Genomic DNA, 20112 nt, shown 5'->3' with positions numbered 1-20112 from the left:
GACAGGAACAGCCAATCAGAGAGGTTGTAATATTTTGGTTAGAAGTGCCACATCACCCGTCCACACTACAGAACAGTTTTCACCATATATTTGCACTAGTTTTACTCGTTCTTATTTCTCCTTCAAAATGTCTTCCTGGCTAAGCAATAATTTAACAGACAGTCTATCTAGTCTCTCTAATTTTACCGGGCAGATTTCTTCCTTTACTCGCGAAATGTTGACAGAGGGAACAGAGGAGGTCTCGGGTAAGATTCTGTCGGTCATGGCTCAGTTGTTAATTTCATATGATTTTAAGTGTTTTATATTAAATTACATCCTGTGTGAAAACGTCTTGTTTAATGAAACTAAATTGTAATACAACTTGTCATGTTGTCATTGAAGACTACGCGTTTAGTACTTGAAGTGTTAAGTGGTTATCACCCTGAGCTTTGGGGTGGAGGTGTGTACTAAACTTACAGCAGTTGTATTATTTTATGAGCTTTAGTTTACCATATATTTTATCAACAGACCCTTCAGCAGAGCTTCAAGTTGCAAAAGCTCGGATTAATGGCCTCGAGGCACACATGTTAACACAAAAAACAGAGGTGAGCTGTGCAATTGTTACAGGGAAATTTCCTTCTTGTAGCCACATAAAAGATAATTTTATTAGACTTTTAAAGCCGCGTTTACACAACAGAGAAAATTAGGTACGTACCCGTCAAGAATTGGTCTGGACCTGATCACTTTTGTAGAGAAACATTTGAATCAAAACAAGGCCATAGGTGCCAATTTCCCCATTTTGATTTGACTGTTTCTCTAAGTGGTCAGGTCCAGACTTTTAACTATACCCAATTATCTTTGTGGATTAAAGGCGCCGTAAGAGTGTAGTATCACTGTATTTTTGGGAGTCTAGAAGTATTTTGACAGGTCTCTAGTGAGTCACAATACATACAACAAGTTAACATGTACAGCAATATTACACACCAAAATGCGCAATACGAGATTTATTTTCCAATGTTTTCTGTTCCCAAATCCTGAATTTCCATCAGTTTTGAATCTTTCATGCAGCGAGGAGGAATAAGAGGACTGTAAGGAACCTGTTAAACTGGTCTTGCGGAGTACAAATATCCTGAGATATTTGTACTCATTTTTAACTCGGAAAATTCCGAGTTTAGTTATGGAGCCGATTTCACTCCTTCCATCCTTCACTCGATTCCTGTCCACAATTTAATTCAATTAATTAATTAACATCAAATTGAATTAATCAATTAACTTTGTGAAGCGAGTAGGGGGCTGGGTAAAATGCGCGCCATATCTGTGTTACTTTACATGAAGTACACAAATGTATATATTTGTTTCTGAAAACCCAAAGTTCTCCTTGTGGTATGCATTCTTTCAGGCGTAGACTCAAGCACACAGAATTTTGTGCTGAACGCATGCGCATATATGAAGTACACAAAAGCTATATATTTTCACCAAATCTTACTGAGAACTGGTTAAAACCCAACAAAATTGGGGTTTCAATTTATCGCCGAGTATTTCCGAAAAAAATTCGATGGTACTATTCGATGGTTCGAAATCCCGCATTAAACAATTTCCTTGCAATCTCTTCTACAATAATTATTTCTGCCTGAGACTGTTCTTGAGACTGTTCCTTTCCTTCTGTTCCTTTCCTTAAAGTTTAGTTAAATTGCAGAATCACTGCTAACGTGACTTTTCAAGAGAAGAAGGGTCAGGAATCAATCTTTTTGGCTTGTTGTGGCGACACCAGAAACTGACCAATCAGAAGCTGCTGTTCCCACGCGCTTGGTAAACATTGTAACACGATCTGACAGAAATCAGCTTGATGTAATATTCTTGTTCGAAACCGAAAACTTATAATACCACGACTTCTCTGCTAAAAGAAACCACTCCAGTAAAGTTTGATTGGATTCAGAGTACTAGACAAATACTGGTAACAGCACATGTTTCGTTTTGATGACATTTAAAGTTCACCCGCTTGATCTGCTTGATCTTTTCGCTAGCAACTTGGCGAATTGCGACGATTTGAAGATTTACTGAATCATCCCGTATTCTCTGGCGATTTTGCAGTTGTTCTGAACTGTCTCTACCTCGGCAACAACTTTCAATTTGAAGGTTTAGTTGTTTGAAAACCAGTAGCTTTTGGCATGATGATCGATAACAGCTTAATTCTTCAGAAGAATGCGTGATTGTTTGAGATAGGATTCTGAACTCAGATGAATGTTTTGTCATGCTTGTGTACGGTTCTATTAATAATTTCATTCTTTATCAGTGTTTTGTTGTTTTTCAATTACATAGTTGTGATTTAACGAATATGTTGACTGGCTGGCTGCACATGGATTGTTTTAAAGTTTGAAGGAAAAATTGGGTCGGCTTATAGCCGAGTGATTTGGGTTTATTTTTTGTCAGAGTCTAACTGGTTCCAAAAACTAAAAGTCTAGGGTCTCGGCTTTATATAGCCGAATAAATACGGTACATGCATGCTTAACTACCAGCCGAAATATTGTACTAATGTCAGTTTTCTTGAAATAGACCAAAACTTAATTTTTCTAATGATATTATTATTTTGCCTAACCTTCAAAAAACAAAAAGGAAATATAAAAAGAAAGAAAACAATTTGCAACTGATGGGAACTCTATCACTTGCCCTTTCGGCCTGCTCTCGATGAGCAGCTACATGACAATGAAACTAAGCTAGTGAAGTAAACTGAATAGTGGAAAGTTTAACATCATTTGTTTTAGCAAATCTCTATTTGTCAGTTTGTTGTTTTCGATTCTTGTTTCATAATAAATTTTCCGAGTTTAGTGGCTCCTAGCCACTTTGAATAGTTATCTGCACTATTTTTACTCCACTAAGCGATTAGATCATAATGGATGTCATTGAAGGTAGCTGAACACAGTTTCCGCGCACTCTCTGGATCGAGTCCAGAAACTTTATTTATGCTATAGACAGTTCACTCGGTCCCAGAGAAACCAGAATTTGTGTGATCTCTACCTCTACAACACAGAGGTCCGCCGTATTTGAATCTTTTATCTTTGTTATGCTGACTACTCGCTTTTCTTCTTTCGTTAGTATGAAAGATTGAAACAAAACAATGATGAACTTCATGTGAGGCTCGAGGCCTCAGAACTTCAGATCAGCAATATATCAAAGGAATACCGGGCACAATTACAGAACAAAGAGGTAATACTTTCTTACTACTTATCCTTATTGGGCCCATGAGGACTTTCGAGGCAAGTGGTATTTGTTCAGGTTATATCCTAACAATAACCACTTTGCCACCGCACATTTTTCCAAAGTGAAACTGACACAAACTATGACCTTGTGCAGTAATGAGCATGATGAAAACTGATTTCTTAGACTTCATTCACAGGGTAACTCTGCTTTAATGGTACAGCACCATTCATTGTTTTGTGCTACAACAACATTCATGCTATATGCAAGATTAAGACAAAATGGTATTTATTGTTCAGTAACTGGTCAGTCTAATGTACCCATTACTGTGCTGTAAGCTGTCTCTGACATAAGTTGTTGTTTGGTGTTTGAATAAACAGCAAGAGCTGATTAAGCTCAGGGAACTCAGCCGATTTCATGAGGAGCATGGTCACAGTTTTGGAAGAAGAGAGAGGCATGACTCCACTGACAGTATTGAAGATTCCATGGAAACAAAAAGACTACGTAGTGAGATAACAAAGCTCCAAGCTGAGTGTGAACACTGGAAATCCATAGCAAATGGACTGGTGAGTAGGAAGGGTTAGTTATATGTAACTTACAGATGGCCTATTGAAATGACAAAGGTGATTACACTGTCAATCCTATTGATTTGCTTGCATTATGAAAAAAAAATCCATGATGAAATTCTGTTTTTAACCCGGTAATAAAAGAATTAGAAAGGACAAGACAAAATCAATATTAGTGATCCTTAGTCTCACAATTTTTTTACAAAATTGTGTAGTGAGTTTCATACCGGAAATCTTGTGACTGAAAAAAAGAAAAAAAGGGCACAGGTTTTGCCATTGGTAGTGGGCAATCAGATTGATATTTTGTTGATAGTCCATTGCTTGGTTATTAAACAGTGCTCTGTTGATTTGCACGATACCTTGGCACTCTCATGCACATTTTTTTATTTTCATGAATGTACAGTACATTAGGAATGTGCATTAGGAACCCTCAAGTAGCCTTGTCAAATTATACAATCGGTTGTGTATCATTTAGTTTAAATACATGCAGCTCTTAGGAACTGAGGTGCCATAAAAAGATAAGTTAACTTAATTACAAAGACCATTACAAAGTATTATTTTGTAAGCACATTTCTCAGGGTTAAAAACTTAGACATCGGATCATTATATTTTGTGCAGGTAGTGCGATCAACATATATTAACTAACTAATTCATGCCTTGTTGTTACAGGGAAATCACGATAATCTGCACAAAGAAATAGATCAGTACCAGCATGAATTGACAGCACTGCAGAGTAGTTACTCACAAAAGATTTCTAATCTTAACAAGAAGCATAAACAGGAGTTACAAAACTGGCAGGACGAGAAACAGGAATATTTACAGAGAATAGAAGAGCTGGAAGAAAGGCTTCTAAATCCCAATGGTGCGTTTGTGTATAATTTTGTTAGCTTTAAGAATAAGGTTTCCATGTGCACTATTTTTACTGTTCCTATCACTTTTTGTATAGTGAAAGTTATATTTTCTATAATATGATGTGTGTTTTTATCAGTATGTAACTTAAAAGAGAGTATTAAAAAAATGTGTTTGAACTTTAGTTTTGGTTTTGAACCTTTGGGCAACAAATTGGATTTTTTCAATCCGATTGATGTTTCATGCAGATATAGACAGCAGAACCTTATTTGGTGATTGTAGTGAGGGTACAGGTATTTAAGAGGCAGTTTTATTTTTTAATTTGTATTAAATATTACTCTTTTTCAGAATTTGAGGATAACAGTTCTTCTGACAGTCCTGTTGGTCAAAGTGATGACAATACAAATGTAGTTTTGTCTCTGAGGAAAGAGTTGGTATTTGCAGAAAAGTCCATAGTAGAACTGCAAAGTCAGATTAAAACTCAAGAGCAGCAAATGAATGCTTTGAATGTTAAACTGCAGGAAAAAGAGCAAGCCATAGTTGTAGTGCAGAAGAAATTAGATGATATGCAAGCCAGATTCCAAAATGCAACTGAAGAACATAATCAAGCCATGTCTGCTTCTGAAAGTAAGTTAAATGTAAGCAGTAAGCAAATGGAACAACTCCAAATGCAGCTTGACAATCAAAGCAAGGAACTAAGTGGCTCAAGAGCTGACTCTGACAGCCTCAACAAATTGCAAGAAGAGTATAATATTGTTACTGCAGAAAATGCAGGGTTGAAGGAAGAGCTCAACCGCAGCCAGTCAGAGGAGAGGAGACTGCATCGGTCTGTCGAGGAGGTCAAGTGTGAGCTTGAACAGCTGACTAGTTCAACCATAGATTTAATGGAAGAGCTGCAGATTTCACAAGGTCTTCAACAAGAACAGAAGATTGAGATGGAGAGTTTGAAGAATGTGAAGTACGTCAAAGGAGATGTTAAACAGGACATGGGCAAACTAAGGAGTGCACTGGCTGGTAAGTCATGCATTATGCTAAAACAATAAAGACGCTTTTTTGTTTCTGTTGGCTTTGACAGTTAACTTGAGGCTTTGCCTAAAGCTACAAGATTAAGTGGACTGTTCAATATCTGGAGTAGTCGCAAACAGTGTGATTGGCCAAACAAAAAAGATCACTGAAAGCGCAGGTTTCAGAGCATAATAACACTGTATTGATGTTCAACCAAAATTCTGATGTTGCAAGACATGTCCATAAATGTAACCTTTGGCAATGTTATAACCCAGTTGTAATTTGGGCTTCAGTTTATGATCACACAAAGTTATCATTCTTTGTAGTCAGTTGGTAAAACTCAAGCTACTGGTATGGTTTTTCAAGTTCAAATCACATGCAACTAGTGAAGGCTTATTTCAATGTTAGCTGAACATTTTATCATCACCAAAAAATGAGTCATTGACAACCAATTTTACGCATTTCAACAGTGTTTTGACTGTATCCTTATTATCTTTATTTAAAGGGACTATGTCATGGGGTTTTTGCAGTTTTTGGTCTAAACTGTTCTGAAATTAGTGGTAGGCAACTTAACCCTAAATAAACATTTTCCTTGAACATCTAAAGGAATATATAACCTTAGTTTGCGGATAGAAATCAAGCTACAGCTATAAATATCAATATTTCGAAGACGTGTGGAAACAACTTGAAAACATTTGCCTAACTTTTTCAAACTGCAATCTGTTTCCATCTGAGCTATCCGCAGCCAAAGATGCTTGTTAACAGTTTCAGTGCTTTAATATAACAATGTTTTATCAAAGATCTCTTCGAGATATCGAATTTTTTGCATGAAGTTAGTATGAGTAGAAGGTTTATCCTGGGCATTATTGTTCGAACATATCATGGAAGAATTCAAACGTCTTTCAGTTCAAGCATTTTTTTTATTTTCGCGAAGGAAATGCTGTATTTGTCAGTCGCGACGGCTGGGACGCTTTGTGACTCATATACTTTGGCTTGGTTAAAAATGGTAAACTTAATGCAGGGTTCCCGATAAAGGTTACGCACGGCAGAGTTACCTTTTGTCTCGTCACGCAATCTTAACCCCACATTGAGAAGTAAATTTTCGTTTGGATATTACCAAAAGCCACTTCTCCTCGCGTTATTCTAAATACCTTACGGCTACACATGCCATTTCTAACGACTACATTTCCAGTAAAACAGTTGCTGTTTTTTTCCGACGTTTTTGCTTGTTTACAAGCTAAAAACGTAGAATAGGGGTTATGTGGCCAAAATTTGGAACCACATATTTGTAAACTCTCAAGGGACTTTTTTAATTTCTCAAGGGACTGTTTTAATTTCTCAAGAGATTACTTTCCGCTGTGGGTGATCACTTGCGATTTCGTGGAAAAAACGTGACTTGTCACATTTACAAACGTTATATAACAATTTTAAAAGTGACATGTCAGCTTTCTTATCTCAACGCACGTGTGTCTGAAAGGCGATCTATAAAAAGCGTCGCACAAACAATGGATTGCGTAACTAAAACACGAATAAATAATCACTAGCACTTACATCGTTTAAAAATTACAAACGTCAAAAATAAACCATACCAAAAAACTCGCTCTTTTCAAAGATATTATTGAAGTTAAAACAAATGCAAGAGATGGGGGCTTCTTTTAGCTTAGGAGCGGTTAAAAATTAGGCCAAATTTGGTCGCTACATGCAAGCGCAACTCTATTTCGTCATCAGCCTAGGTCGTTAGGGACGTGACCTCGCGTTGACAGGGAATGACAGCAATGTTGCATGAATCGGCTTTACAACATGGGATCGTATCTACGCAGTTCGAGTGGAATTTCAGTCAAAGAGAGCAAAATTGTTTCGTATTTCATCTTCAAATATAATTCGAATGCATTCACTGTATATATGGCTTTTGTTTAATCCTGGGTCTTGATATCCGACCCTCGCAGAGCCTAGACAAAACGCAACTTGAGTGTAACGATTTGTTTACGCTGCAATTATATGCGCAATGTTTTCTCCAACAGTAGTCGGAAATATCCGTATTTTTTTCGTGCTTTTTCGTGGAGCAATCATAACGATACGGCCTTGAACACATTGAACAGCGGTCTACCTATAACAATTCAAATATGGCGTCGCAAAAACAAAGCGTCGAACGCATATTTTGCTGTTTCATTTGCTTATTTCGCTGCCGTAATCGACTGCCTCGAAAGGTCCTTGCAATTTTAAAGTATAGAATTGTCAGATCTCGGTGAAATTTGCACTGTTTATTTGTGTAATGTTAAGGAATATGTGTATAAATACCCGGCGCGGACGAGCCATTTTGACAAAATTATATTGCTGCATTTCCTCCGCGAAGATAGGAAATTGTTAAACTAAACTACAAAGAAACTGTAATGATAAGTTCGAAGAACAATGCACAGGATAAACCTTCGACTCATACTTCATGCCAAAACGTCGATATCTCGAAGAGACTTTGATTTATAAAGGCGATGCATTAACTTCTGAACAGAATCAAAATTTTTTAGCGTTCACTGCTTCCACCGGAAGTAATTTCACAACAGGCTACAAAAACACTTGTAAATATCACTTCACACCTGCATTGAATGATGTTGCAATTCTAAATTGTGCAGTTCTCAGCAGAAATAATCAATTGCCACGAAATGAGTTCCCTTTGGTTAACTATTAGCAACGTTTTAATGTGTGAAAGACTTGTACCAGTACAATTTTGCGTTGTTAATCATGTTAGGTTAAATTAATATTAGCACCTAAAGACTTGTACCAGTACAAATTGCGTTCTTAATCGTTTTAAACTTTGTTGTCTTCGAGCGCTGAACTCCTCACATTCTTAATTGGTTATGTCACGTAAGATTTGGGCTACTCATGTTTTTAATTGTTATATAACGTTTGTAAATTTGACAAGTCACGTTTTTTTCTACAAGAATGGAAGTGTTGAAGCACAACTATAGAGTGACACTTTACAAGTCACACACTTTGATCACCCACAGCGGAAAGTATTCCCTTGAGAAATAAAAGCAGTCCCTTGAAAGTTTACAAGAATGTGGTTCGAGATAGAACATGTCCAATATTCTTCTTTTCTTGCTTGTTAACAAGCAAAAAAGTCAAAATAAAAATGGACTATTATTTTAAGGTTTTTTGTGATACAAATATAAATTTTGGCGGTTCAAAAATCCGTGAAAATCTGTGACATAGTCCCTTTAAAACTCAAACCACCAATAAAATTTACCAAACTGATCTATGCAAATCCATGATCAATGCCTGGAACTAAATCCAAGAATATGACAGGTGAAATACAACCCATAGGATACTACTAATGTGCAGTGGATTTCCAGCATTCCCATTGGCTCCATCTGCCCAGGCATGAGATAAATATACCTATTGGCCTGGATGTGAGTAAGATTATAAAGCAACACAACCTGAACAGTTTTTAGGCTTCAAATCGAATTTGATGTTGATTGCCACTCAGATGCAGTAGTTGTGAATATTAATGAAGTCCCAGTCATGTTAGCTAAAACAAACCTAATATTATGCACTGATTACATTTACAGCTCTGTGGGAGCGCCACCTGTGCTTGGTTCAGCTTTACCAGCAGGTCAGACATGAGTTGCACAACAGTAACGCCAGGCTTTTGGCCATGTTCCAGGCTCGACATGTAATGCATCTCTTGACAGGTTGCTGTGCAGGGAGATATGGGTGGGGGACTTTGCTACCTCATGCTGCTTTCAATTACTGACCTTTTAACAGGGGTTTATATCAGTCAATTAACCAGTACATAATGGACACCAATAATCATTTTTCTGTTTACCTGTGTTGTAACACAGTAATTTCACATGCTAACTGGCTAATATCTGGATGCAAGAAACCCATGCTCTGACATAATATTGGAGGCAGTGTTTGTTTACACTTTTATCACAAATAAGGTGTACTGCAGTTGACAACACGTGGAGCAATATTAAGACAAATGCGTCCACTGAATAACTTCAAATAACCTTAAAAAAGTAGCTGCTTTGGAAGAGGATGTGTCACACAACCCAATCACACAGTAGATGTGTATTGGTACTTCGGCCTCACAATTTGAAAACCATTTTTAAGCATTTTGTAATCATCTTTAAGATTTCAAATTTTCGGATATGCAAAAACTGACCACTTCTCATACATTTTACGGTTGATATATGAAAAATGCGTGGAGATGCCAGAGAATTCACAAGATGGTACCAAATTTAAATTTTAAAGAAACATGGATAAGTAGAAGTTCTATGTCAACTGTATGTATTAATGCAGTATTACCATTTGAAGATTGACAAAGATCTGGTGTCCATTGGTTTAAAATATAATCATTAGCTATTTAGAACAACATGCAGCTTAATTGTCTTCCCAAACTATCTTTTGACTCAGGCTTTGCTCACTTGGTTTAATTGTTCAGTTTATGCTTGGCGCATGCAGAGCTACCCTTTTACTCATATTTTCCTGCACAGCTTCCTTAATATGCCATACGTGTATTTGTTTATAAAACTTTTAATATTACTGTGTTCTACATTCTGTACTTTACTTTTTTGTTTAGACAAGATATTGGATATAATGATAAACTCTCATCTAATATTAACTAAGGTCATCAGTAACCTTTTCTAATTACACAATCCCCCACCACATAACGTGGTTAGTCATTTAACTGCTGTCAACATGAATTGTTTACAGTGCAGATAAAAACAATATATGAACTTCTTAGTGTTTTTACTTAAATTTTAAAAGTAAAGTAACACATGCGTCATTATTCTCTTTATTGTTTGCTTGGGTTTAATGAACTCTATTTACTGATGCAGGATTTTGTTTCACAAAATGTACAAATGCCTCTCAACAGATGTCAACTAACCGACATCACTGTTGATGAACTTTACACGAGACTTACAGCCAATAACATCACGGCAAAACAAACTAGTTTGTATGGAAACAAGCTAATTTCATTTGACTTCAAGTTGACGTCTGCTCAGGTTGTTGAAACATCAGTCACCAACAACCGCTCCTTTTAGAACTACACTCACTGGCATGATCTTACTATACGAACTACCGGTACTGACACTCAAACCATTTGTTATGAGATGAAAACCCACTAACAAACGAAAACATTAATAACACTGATTGGTTGACAACACGCTAGTTTAAAATCCTGTTCTCTGCGGTGTAGTTAGTGGTCTGTATTCGAGTTTTTTTGCACTTTGTTGAAGCGTTACACCATCAATTCTCAGCAAATTTTTTTCGTTGTTTATGTTAACAGCTTAGTACCAATACAGTACGTGACGACTTAAAAGAACTGCAACATAGACTGGTAGAGCGTGGTCAGGCCAAACTGGAACATGTGGTGAAAGAGAAAGAGGCTATGATGAGCAGATCAGCTGAGCTGAGGGTAACAGTAGAGGAACTGGAAGGTGCTGTGATGGACCTGCAGTCAGACAACGAACAAGTAGCACAAGAAACAAAATACTGTGTCACAGAGATGGGAAGGCAGCCAGGGATTGACGAAGAGGAAGGCAGTGATATTGTGGCTGCATTACATGCAGAAAAAGCTGTGCTGGAGAGCACTATTGTTGGGCTGGAACAGAAGGTCCAAGACCTACAGGAGCTTGTTAATTCACTGCAGAGTCAAAAAGGTTGGAGCATAAACAACGAGAGTAACGAGAGACAAGCCAGTCGGTCTGGCTCTGCAGAGAGTGTAGCTAGCTTAACAGAAAGCACCCCCCAGGAGGGTGAATTGTCCATGGACATGGGCGACTTGAGAAGAATGAGTGACCCTTCACTTGAGCCCGAGGTTAGACAGGAGAGCGAGGTAGCGCTAGAAGGAGGCGTCTTTCCAAATAAGGATAGCACACTGAGCGAGGAATTGGAAGTTTCTGAGCTGCAGCAACAGATACAGGAGTACCAGCAACAGGTCGAGGAGTTTGAAATGGCACAAAGGGACTGGGAAGGAGAAAAGGATGCTCTTGAAGGTCTGGTGCTGAGTCTCAGACGCCAGGTAAAGGAATTACATGCGCTGTCGGCCAACCGTGACAAAGATAACAGTTCTGGCGAAGAGGAGATTACTAAATTACGAGATGAAAACGTTAAAATCTTGTCAGAAAAGAAGCATCTTCTTGAGGCATGGAAACAAATAGAGGAAGATTTTGTGTCTCTTGATATAAGTAGTCCCCATGTAGCAAAGGATTCTGAATTTGATGAAGAACGGTTACAAGCATTACGTGAAGATCTGAATAGGTGGACACTAAACAAATCATCTGCGCCTGTTAATGAAGCTGATAAAAGTATAAGTATGAATGAAAGTTCGCAGACTGATCAGAGTTTTGAACTATATTTAACAAAGTTGGCAGAATTCGAAAAAGATAACTCCCTTTTACGAGTACAGACAGAGCGACTTATTCAAGAAATTGAAGAGAAAACTTCTAAAGTAACTGATCTGCAAAGTGAACTTGAAGCCAAAAGTGTTGATGTGAAAAGCATCAGTGATGAAAAACGGGATTTGATGAGCATGATCAATGAACGAGACGAGAGAATATGTGAACTGGAAGAAAGTTTTAACAATCATTTGCTGGATTTGACCAGTTCAAAGGATAATGAAATAAACTTGCTTCAAACGGAACAACAAGATGTTGTTAAAATTTTGGAAGAAAGCCGACAAGAATGTTCTGTACTGAAAAACAAAAACAACGAATTACTTGATCTGATGGGACAGCATCAACAAACTCAGGAAGAACTTAATGAAAAGAACAAGAGTTTAGAAGTACTATTAGGTGAAAAGAAAGAACAACTCAAAACTTTGGAAGAAGAAAAGGACAACTTGTTAACAATGGTACAACACAAAGAAGAAATAAACGACTCGCTTGCTGCTGAAAACAATAGTATGTTGATGGAAAAAGAAGTTTTGCAAAGTTTGATTGAAGAATACCAAGAGAAGGTCAAAGTCCAGCAAAATCAAGCAGTAGAGAAGTCTCATCTTGAAAAGAAAATTGAACGGCTAAACCATTTAATTGAAAGTAGTGAAGAGAGATGCCAAGATTTGGATGCGAAGAGAATAATGCTTTGTGAGGAAAAGAAGAATCTTGAGTCCGAGCAGCAAACAAGTACGTCAAAGTTAGAAAACGTTAAATCTGAACTTAAAGAAAAGTTTTCAGAAATTGAAATGCTTAATGGAGAAAAGAACAAGCTCATTGATGCTGTTCAAAAGCAAGCTTTGGCCTGTCAAGAGTTGGAGCAGAAATTATCTAAAAGCTTAATAGAAAAGGACGAACTTAACAAGCAATTGGGAGTGAAAGATTTGCAGCTTGATAAACTGGAACTCGACCTGAGAGAGAAAGGAGCCGACATAGATTTACTGAAGTTAGACATAGCAAAGTTATCAAAATCCTTAAAAGAAAAGGAACAATTGATTCACACTCAAGTTGTGAACGCTTCTAACGCTGGACCACAAAGCTCAGATGATGCTTGGTATCGACAGGCACAGTTGTTAAGGCTGCTAGAGGAGAAAGATCAGGAGATAGCAGCTCTTAAACAGAAAGACGCTTCCTTGATAGAACTCGTCAGTCAGACAGATCAAAGTACTCATCGTGCACAGGAGGAGTATGAAAACAAGTTACAACATCTAAAGGAAGAGCGAGATAAGTTGTTAGGAGACTTGAGTCTGCGGGACGAGGAGCTACTGACAGTGGAGGACAGACTTGAAGCCATGCGCGAGAAGATGCATGGGAAAGATCAAGCCTCACACTTACTACATACTGAGCATGCTCGGCTGCTCGCCTTGAACGAGTCACAAGCAAATGAGATGGGAAAACTGAGAGAAAGGAACTCCTCACTGCAAAAACTTGTTGAAGAATACAATAGGGGTAAAAGTGCTGAAGTACAACGAATACAAGAAGATAATAATCAGCTAAGACGTCAAATAGGTGCGCTGCAGGTTGAACACGAAACCTTAACGACTCTGATACACGAGAAGGATAAACAGATTGCTACACTAGCTCTGTTGGGCAGCTCAGATTCTCCCGCCCCCTCCCCACAAGGGGTTGAACCGCAAGTCACAAGACTTAGAGAGGAGAGAGATGTACTACTTCGAGAAAGGGACTCGGCATTTAGAGAGAAAGTAATGAAGGAAAATGAAATATCTCAACTTCAAGAAGAAGGTCAATCTCTAAGGCAAACGTTAGAAGAGAAATCTAATTTAACGACTAAACTGTTGACTGAAAATAAGAAGCTTTGTGAACAGTTTTCTAATCTACAATCAGAACTGAATTCGCTCTCCCAAGACAAATCTAATTTCGTAAAGAGTGACAACAGAGTAAAAGAGTTAGAAGACGAAATCACTTCACTGAGGAGTGCTATAGAGTCCAAGAATAAAGAACTTCAACGAGTTTTAGAAAACAGTCGAAATGAAAAAAGTTCCATAATGGTAGAACTTGAAAATGTCAAAAGCGAAAGAGACGACATTTTAGAACAAAAATATATCGAAACTGGCGAGTTGAAGAATAAAATTTTGCAGCTTGCGAATTCACTTACAGATTCTGATGTGAGGGAGCAAGAAAATGCTGATGACATCGATAAAAACTTTCAAACATTGCTTCATACGGTTAGAAATCAAAGAAACAGTGCTCTTCGGGAAAGAGACAATGAAATTCAATCCCTTCGGGAGCAACTTTCCAACGTGACACTACTGAATAAAGCCCCGGAGGCTCAAGGCTCAGAGTTAGAGGAAGTATTGCGTGACAAAGAAGAGTTGCACCGGATGTTGTTACAGGCACGTGACGAAAAAGAAGATTTACTGCGTGAGAAGGAGTCCATGGTAGCAGATTTACAAGATCAGATTGTGAGTCTAAGTCGAGTTGTCTGTGAAAAGGAGCGTGCGTCCCATCAGGACCTGCAGCGTGTTATACAGGAGAAGGAACGGATTGTAAATGAGCTGGACCAAGCACAAAGGAACAGAGAAGAAATGAACAGTGCCAGCTCACAGTGGCAGGCTGAGATAAGCAGGCTACAAGCTGAGCTGCATGAACTAAAAGGTGTATTGACTCAAGAGCGAGATACCATCAGCAGGATACACAGCGAAGTGGATCAGTACAAGATGGCACTACAAGAGAAAGATCGGATCGTAAAGGACATGATGGTCGAGAGGGAACAACTACAGAGAACACAGGAGCAGTTGCAGTATCGAGTTCAGCAGCTGCAGGAGGAGCTGTCTGCTGCCAGCAGTGGACAGAAGGTGGCAGAGACCAAGATGGTTCAGGAGTTAGATCGCCTCAGGAATCATCTGGTACAGGTATGGTACAAACGAGCTGTCACTGAAAACCACTTGCAGAGAGTGAGTAATTGTTTTGAAGCAACCAGCAAAATCAACAAGAAATCAAAACAGCAATGTATGCTCATAAATGGACCAATATTCCATTTACACCTTCTTTTGATCCTATTCTTGTTATATGGGCATATTTCGACGTTGACTGCAAAGAAACGTTATACAATCTATTCTACAAATGATAATCATTTTAACGCAGCGTCCATGTCTTGTACCTTAAGCCGTCAGGTTCAACTGTATTGATATGCAAATATTTAACAATTAAAATAACGCAGAATATTGCCTTAAAATAAGCCTATGATGTGGCAGGCCTTTTTTTTATTGCGCAACAAATTGTCAGTTAATGGAATTTGAAAAGGAAGGCAACTAAATATCTCACACGGTACCTTTGCGTTTTTTAAGTTTACTATTCTCATCCTCTCCTTGCCACACGATCGCTTTAGGGTCCATTGTGACAATTTGTTGAATAACAAGAAAAGTTCTCAGTACATTGGTGTTGTAAAGCGTTTTTTGTGTACTGAACATGCGCGTTAAATGTTACAGGTTGAAGAGAGTTACACGCGTGAGGCCCTCGAGGCCGAGGAACGCGAGAAGGACCTGAGGATGAAGTTAGCTCGTGCGGAGGAACAGCTGTTGTCGAGTTCACACTCCATGTTGGATAGAGAGTAAGTAACATTGCGACAACATCTGACCAGCAGGCTGGTTTTTGCATTTGCTGTATTTTGAAACTTTTGTGGTACAGGGCATCAATGTCATGTTCGTGTTCCATGGATGTCTTTATGTAATGTATGATTTCAGTTTACAGGGGCTTTACTTGTAATGCAGAGGTTTTTTTTAAATCATATCTGACCAATCCCACCTCAACTGAACCGATCACTCATACTAGTGTCATACTGATCAAGCTGATATTTTCCCAGTCGTGAATGCGATCAGTGTACTAAAGAGAATACAAGTGTTTTTAGATGCATTTAGGCTTTAATCTTAACGTTATTTGTTATTTGACATGTTTAGTCGGCAAGCCTCTGTACAGATAGAAAATCTCCAAGAACAACTCCAGGCCATCGCAGCTCAACGTGATCGCGCAGTCATGGATCTAGCCTCGATCCAGGAGCAGGCACATCAGTACCAGACTTCTCTCAGCAATCTACAGCTTGTTCTTGAGCAGTTCCAAAGAGGTAGGATTTGTCCATTAGAACAGTGAGAGCTACAGTAATGACATTCTTGTAACCTTACTATGTTGACTTGCTTTCAGAACGCGAAGCCCAGCTCAGAGCAACTCAAGAACAGACGCAGAAAGAAGTCGGGAAGGCCTGGGCTCAAGTTAAGGATCTGCAGACGAAGGAAAATCAACTGAAGGTGTGGCATGTTGATAAACTTCTCTCGTCACTCTGGTGTACGGCAGCTCACTAGAACTCTGTTTTTTTTTTCTTCTTCTTAGAGCCAGCTGGAGATGGCCGCTCGTATAACACAAGAGGTAGTGGACATGCGAAGCCAACTGAAATGTAAAGATGAGGAATTACTCAAACACAAGGAAGAAGGTTTGTTTCGTTTCTCACTAAGTGATTGTGTCAGCTGTCCTTGTGATTTACCGAAGATTTGCTTTGCTGTGAGTATCCATTACACGTTACTTTAATCATGATTTCTTCATATCATATCTTCTGTTCATAGTAATCCGGCTGGAGGACGAGTTGAGAGTCAGTGAAGAAAGAATCAAAAGCCTCAACAGCATGTCGGACAGCAAAGTTGAGAAGTGAGTAGAGATGTCCCTCGCCCTTATAAAGTCCCGGCCTTATAAAGGTTTTGTGATTATTATTGATCGAGTAACTTGCCTCGTATTTTTCATTTGCCTTTTCCGAAGATCTCTTGTGAAAAACATGCTGATGGGATATTTTAATACACCGGAAAGCAAACGAGCTGATGTAATGCATGTCATAGGAGGCCTGCTTGGATTTACACACGAAGAACTGGACAAGGTACGAGTATAGCAGAGTCACTTTTGATATGTATTTTATCAACTGAAATAAACTACATAGCTTGTATGACAAATGTAACGTAGTAACAACTTCATAGCTTGCATGGTTATGTCGTCAGTTTAGATGTTACAGATCTTTTTTTACCGTGTCAGGTTGGGACGGGATCATCAGCTCCTAAAGGATCATGGATCTCCAGTATAATGCCGTTCGGTCACGGTGCACCCAAGACTCCAACACGGACAACAGCAGCCGGACACAAGGTATTAAATATTGTCGCCTTTAGTAATTCTCGCAATACGTGCAAGTCTTAGCAGGAAATTTGGTCAGAGGATTCTTAGATTTACTGTCTCATTGCATAATAATTACAAAATAAAGGTCTTCCGTTGCTTGCCTTTCTTAACCTCATACTGCTGGTTGTTTTGCAGTCATTTTCAGAGTTGTTCGTAAGCTTCCTGGAGAGTGAGTCTGAAGTGCCTCGGTCCAGTGGTGAGGCAAGTGGACGAGTGAGCAATCCTCTTTTATCTGGTATGACACCACAACATACCGCTAGCCATGTGCCTGCAGGACTGCCTATGGCAACATCAACTCCCATTGGTACCCCAGCTAGGAATAACTTACCTACCCTCCCACCGTCTGCCATGTCACGGCCTCTATCTACATCGGCGTCCGGCGAGGTTTTGATTGTTACAAGGTGCGTAATTCAGAGATGTTTGGTCTGTCATTCAGTTACGGCAGTCAGTGAACTATTCTCGTTGCGTTACACGAGGGAACATCAAATGTCAGCACCAGCATCTCACTTGCTGAATTAAAACATCAAGAGCCCTGTAAATCATTGAACCCAAGTTCACTTGTGGTAGACGATTACATTACGTTTACAAATATTAACATACATACTGAAATAGCGACTCCAAGAACCTGCTCTAAATTAATTTCTCAGTGCCGTGTCTTTATTTAACGTGCTTTTTATTTTTTCCTTGGTAGAGCTAATTCTTCAGGCAGCACTGGGAACCCTTTGTTGGTGGGTTCACTGACTACTCCTGTACAAGAACTGCCGGCACTCAGCAGCTCCAACTCATTTCGGAGCTTACTTGAAGGAAGGACATAGCAGAGTGGCTTCCTAGTGTAGCTGTCATAGTCTGCTGGAAGCTCCAAATGGGGGAGCGTTGAATAAGTCAAATCACCGATGCCCTGTAAAAGCATTCAAGATAATACAAAGTTACCTTTTTCCATTCGTCACAATTCAAACATGCTACTGAGAAAACAGTGAACAATTAAGCTGTCAGATGAAATCTGACTTATTACGTAATGAGAATTTTCATTAGGAACAAGAGAGGATTAACCATTCCGTGAAGGGAACGTTTTTAGCTTGTAATTTGTTATCCAAGTCGAAAATTACGTTAGTACAAGAAAGTAGAACTTTTATCTTGCATGTAAATGGCACAACAATTCAAATAAGAAAAAAATTCTGATATTTATTTTTGATTAACGGTGGTCAATAGGAAAATGATGTTAAAACCGGTTCAAGTAAAATGGGTTTGGTCAAGTAAACTTGTTATTGTCAAGGTGAAACGGGTTCTGTTATTTTACAAAGCTTTATTTTTTAGATAACTACACTCCAAGTTGCCAAATATTTCCCTGGAACTGTGTTGTGTCTCGTCCAGCTATAATGAGACCAGCCAACCTTTCTTCCTAGTTTTCTAATTCTGTCTTTCACTGAATCGTGATTTTATTTATAAATTGTCCTTAGAATGTAATAGTTTCCCTACGAACAGAACGTATCCCAACTCTCTATTCCAAGTTTAACAAATACCGTCAATTGTTGCCGAGGCAGAGGGCGGCGAGCTTACCAGTTATGTCCCTTGATCGTATTCAACAAACGAAAAAGTTGAATCGCCATGTTGAATGTAGCCCGCGACTGAACGCAGACGTATTTCCGGCTGTCGTTTCTCTCCGCCGACAAATATATAATATATCAGCAAAATATTTTTCGGCGGAGAGAAACGACAGCCGGAAATACGTCTGCGTTCGCAGGCTATGTTGAATGTCGTCAACTAGTAAAGTAATAACAGTTTCATATATACCCTCTGGTATGTTAGATATCGACCTCAAAAAAATTGCAGACTATTTGCATATATTGTTCAGTTGAGGTTCTCCGATGTTACGGCTTTTGGGCTTTGCTGCCTTGCTTGGAGATTGGCTAACTGACATTTGAAAGTACGGTTCATTATTAACCATATCCTTTCTGGAGCCGCAGCAATAAGATTACGCAACAAAGCCGAAACACGAGATCAAAACGGGATTATTTTTTCTTTTAACGGGATCACTGTAGTTTGCCTTTTAAAAAATTATGGATCATGAGTTAACGAAACTTTGAGAGCAGGGATTTTTAAACATGGCCGGGCGAAGAAAGGAATCATTGAAGAACTGACATACACTCTTAATTTTTTTCTTTTTTTTATAAGAATATATTTCATAAAAATATCGAGGCTGAAATGTGCGAAATTTTAGTTAAGAATAATTTTAGAACAAACCCGAGGCTGAGATTTTGAAAAGAACATAATTTTTTGTGTTGAAAATGTGTAAATACAATACAATTGTGTTTTCAACTAAACCGTTAAAATTCTTAAATGAATGAACTTTATTTAAGTATTTAGCTGTAAAATAATCTTACAATTATAAAAAAAATAGCACTTTTGTTAACAGTTTAAAAAATAACAAAAAAATTAACAATCCAGTTTCTCTCGACTTAGTTCCTATATTCGCTGTTTTCACCGTTCCCATAATACATCTTGTCTACCCCCCCCCCAAAAAAAAACCCATCAAAAGCAGCACTAGCCGTATGTTTGATGCTAATAACATTTCTGCAAGAAGTTGTACCCTGTAATTTTTACTCCAATACATTTTAAAACGGAAATGTCACCGCTACAATCTTAGAATATTCGCAAGAATATTTCAGCCTAAAATCGACAGCCCGGCCCGCCAATAAAATAAGAATATTCAGGCTCGACCGAAAAACAATATTTTTATAAAAAAGAAAAGAGTGTACCTCGTTACGACCTTCGTCGCCGAGAAAGAAATGGTCTAGTGATAAGAATACGTAGGGAGAGGGGGCATGTACTGTATTTACTCGAATAAGCGCCGCAGCGCTTATTAAATTTTTCGCACCTCAAGTGCGGCGCTTATTCGAGGGCGGCGCTTATTTAAA

The 20112-nt window shown here is 38.5% G+C and overlaps 1 protein-coding gene across 2 annotated transcripts; it reads left to right on the top strand.

Moving 5' to 3' along the window:
* The first annotated feature begins 28 nt into the window (after positions 1 to 28).
* Positions 29 to 18476, top strand: LOC144636014 (uncharacterized). 2 transcript variants are annotated; one of them, XM_078495149.1, is made up of 17 exons: positions 29 to 245; positions 508 to 584; positions 3073 to 3183; positions 3555 to 3740; positions 4410 to 4602; positions 4938 to 5603; positions 9158 to 9201; positions 10882 to 14901; positions 15478 to 15599; positions 15946 to 16109; positions 16187 to 16290; positions 16373 to 16472; positions 16603 to 16684; positions 16793 to 16907; positions 17060 to 17167; positions 17333 to 17598; positions 17889 to 18476. In XM_078495149.1, the coding sequence occupies exons 1-17, from the start codon at positions 128 to 130 to the stop codon at positions 18010 to 18012; spliced, it is 6600 nt and encodes a 2199-aa protein (XP_078351275.1). In that variant the 5' UTR covers positions 29 to 127; the 3' UTR covers positions 18013 to 18476. The 2 variants fall into 2 exon arrangements, with proteins under 2 accessions (XP_078351275.1, XP_078351274.1); XM_078495148.1 differs by having other exon boundaries at positions 9158 to 9261.
* The last annotated feature ends 1636 nt before the right edge of the window (positions 18477 to 20112 follow it).

Source organism: Oculina patagonica, chromosome 13 (genome assembly GCF_052425735.1).
Source record: "Oculina patagonica isolate OP01 chromosome 13, crgOcupat, whole genome shotgun sequence".
Classification (NCBI taxonomy): Eukaryota; Metazoa; Cnidaria; class Anthozoa; order Scleractinia; family Oculinidae; genus Oculina; species Oculina patagonica.
The sequence above is the reverse complement of the archived record's forward strand: the minus strand, read 5'-3'. Positions and strand labels throughout refer to the sequence as shown.

Coding starts and splice junctions, on each gene's coding strand:
- LOC144636014 (XM_078495148.1), top strand. CDS start 128: ATGTCTTCCTGGCTAAGCAATAATTTAACAGACAGTCTATCTAGTCTC. Junction 15,600..15,945: donor CACTCCATGTTGGATAGAGA/GTAAGTAACATT, acceptor TGACATGTTTAG/TCGGCAAGCCTCTGTACAGA. Junction 17,168..17,332: donor CAACAGCAGCCGGACACAAG/GTATTAAATATT, acceptor GTTGTTTTGCAG/TCATTTTCAGAGTTGTTCGT.